Here is a 2,242-nt window from a genome sequence, read left to right as displayed (position 1 = left end):
TATTGAAACAGATGAGGTAGAGAATTGTATAAAAGGAACATATGAATAGGTATTACTGGCACAACAAGAGTTCAGAATAAGAGATGCACAGTAATGTCGTCCAGGGGAGGGGGCACTGTATAATAATGAAAGAACTTTTTTTCCAAAGAAAAAAGCAAACTGTCGGGAAGAAAGAGAGGAAAATGTTTAACAATAAATGGAAATTAAAAAAAAGAATATGTTCAAACCTATTAATACCAAATAAAGTACACATTTTCTAAAACTAATAAAAACTTTAAAAAAAAGTCACTTTGGTCCTTTCCTGTGAAAATGGTCTCAGAACAGCTGAAGCAAATTAAAAGTACATTTTGAGGCAAAGGAATGGCCTCAATATTCTTGAGGGGATTTGTAAGGAAGAGCTTGACTCTCTAAGTCCATGAAGTGAGCACATTAGTGGGCAAATTAGAAATTACATGGGCAGGAAGAGTGGGAATGAATGAATGTGGCAGTTAATGAAGAATGTATGTTCAGGAACCCAGCAAGCAGTGTTGGGGGGAGCTTTTGGCCCCACCTACACTTCCGGTTTACGTCACAGGACAGAAGTCAGAACCCTGGACAGTGTGCCTGCGGTGACAGCTCGCCAAGGAAATGGTGCCCTCGTTGTGCTGTCATCAATGGGCAGCATCTGATGTGGCTGTGAACAACGATGGGGGTTCAGCTGCCCCCAGGCCTCCATCCGCCGCTGCCGCAGCCACTGTCAGCTCATCCCTCCAGGTTCCTGTCCGCTCAATCCACCAGGAACCATGTCTTACCGCAGGGCCACCATCAAGAGCGTGGATATGTTGGAGGAGATGCAGCGTGACGCCTTGCAGTGTGCCTGTGAGGCGCAGGAGACATACAGCCTAGAGAAAGACATCGCAGCCCACATCAAGAAGGAGTTTGACCGGAAGTATGGCCCGATCTGGCATTGCGTAGTGGGGAGCAATTTCGGTAGTTTTGTCACCCACAAAGCCAGGCATTTTATCTACTTTTACCTGGGCCAAACTGCCATTCTCCTGTTCAAATCTGTTTGGAGCCTGTACTCCCCACATGTCTCCATGGGACAATGAAAACTGAGGCCTTACTTCCGGAACGCCTGACCTCCAACTCCTGCCATCACTATCTTCTCACCTTGGTGAGGACACCTAGGCACCACCACCATCTTCTTTCTACTGTATTGTGTGGGAGGGGGCATTCTCTGTAATCTTTAGGCTGTGCTTATAAAACCAACTGGCAACACAACTTAATGTGTGTTTATTTTCTAGTTGCCATGTTTTCCTGCCTCTATTTCTTCTTTCTTTCTTTCCTCAAAATCCTATCTTGAAAAAAGGAGTTAATAGTAATGGAGAGGTGGAAGGAATGATGGGAGGAATGGAGTAGGAAGGGAAGGAGGGGCAAGGGAAGGAAGGAGAAAGGAAAAGAGAGGGAGGAAAGGGGAAGAGAAAAGGAGGGAGTAATAGATGGAAGGAAGAAGAAAGGAGGGATGAAGACAGAAGAAGAGGGGAGAAGATAAAAAATAAGAGGAAGAAAGGGGAAGAGAAGGAGGAAGTAGGGAAAGAGAGAGAGATTGGGGTAAGGTAAGGGGAGAAAAGGAAGGAGGGAGCAGAGAGGGAAAGAAACTATAACTCTGCAAATAAAAGAAAGAATCCATGACAGAACAAGGCTCGAGGTTAGAATCCACCAGCTGCACCTCCAGCGAAAGATGACCCATCTCTTCCCATATGATTTAAAACAATGAGTCTGTTCAGACTTGAAGGTACAGAACAACATCATGATAGAATGGTTTTTCTGTTGGTTAAACCTGGCTCTGTCTTAAAGGATCATGGACGTGATAGTAAATGAGTGTTGTGTAGCATCTAGTCGGAACCAACTCATAGCGGACCTTGCAACACACATTCGGAGGCTGTAAACCTCTGACCATCTCCTCCCCTGCTCCCTCGTGTTATAGCTGGTGGATTTAAACCACCTGTCTTTGGGTTGGTAACACCTTACCACTAAACCACTGTGTGCCTTTGAGTCAGAACTGACCCATAACTGACCTTCCCTCAGGTTTCCAGATGCAGTAAAATTGCACAGGAGAAGATTGCCCGTCTTTCTCTCGCGGAGAAGCTGGTAGATTCAAACCACGTGCCTTTGGGATCAGCGCAACTTCTCATTACTAGGCCACAAAAGCTCTTTAGTAAAGGAGTTGTTGTTGCTATGTGTCACTGGGTCAGTTAGACTC

At 45.3% G+C, this 2,242-nt stretch overlaps 1 protein-coding gene across 1 annotated transcript; it reads left to right on the top strand.

Annotated features, from left to right (window-relative positions):
* Positions 1–782: 782 nt before the first annotated feature.
* Positions 783–1,088, top strand: LOC102851016 (dynein light chain 1, cytoplasmic-like). The gene has a single exon (XM_006892415.1). The coding sequence runs from the start codon at positions 783–785 to the stop codon at positions 1,086–1,088; it is 306 nt and encodes a 101-aa protein (XP_006892477.1).
* Positions 1,089–2,242: the final 1,154 nt, after the last annotated feature.

The sequence above is a fragment of the Elephantulus edwardii genome, unplaced genomic scaffold (assembly GCF_000299155.1).
Source record: "Elephantulus edwardii isolate Elephantulus edwardi_28Jun2011 unplaced genomic scaffold, EleEdw1.0 scaffold00115, whole genome shotgun sequence".
In the NCBI taxonomy this organism is placed as follows: Eukaryota; Metazoa; Chordata; class Mammalia; order Macroscelidea; family Macroscelididae; genus Elephantulus; species Elephantulus edwardii.
The sequence above is the reverse complement of the archived record's forward strand: the minus strand, read 5'-3'. Positions and strand labels throughout refer to the sequence as shown.

Bases quoted from the DNA above. Each gene is read 5' to 3' on its own strand.
- LOC102851016 (XM_006892415.1), top strand. From the start codon at position 783: ATGTCTTACCGCAGGGCCACCATCAAGAGCGTGGATATGTTGGAGGAG.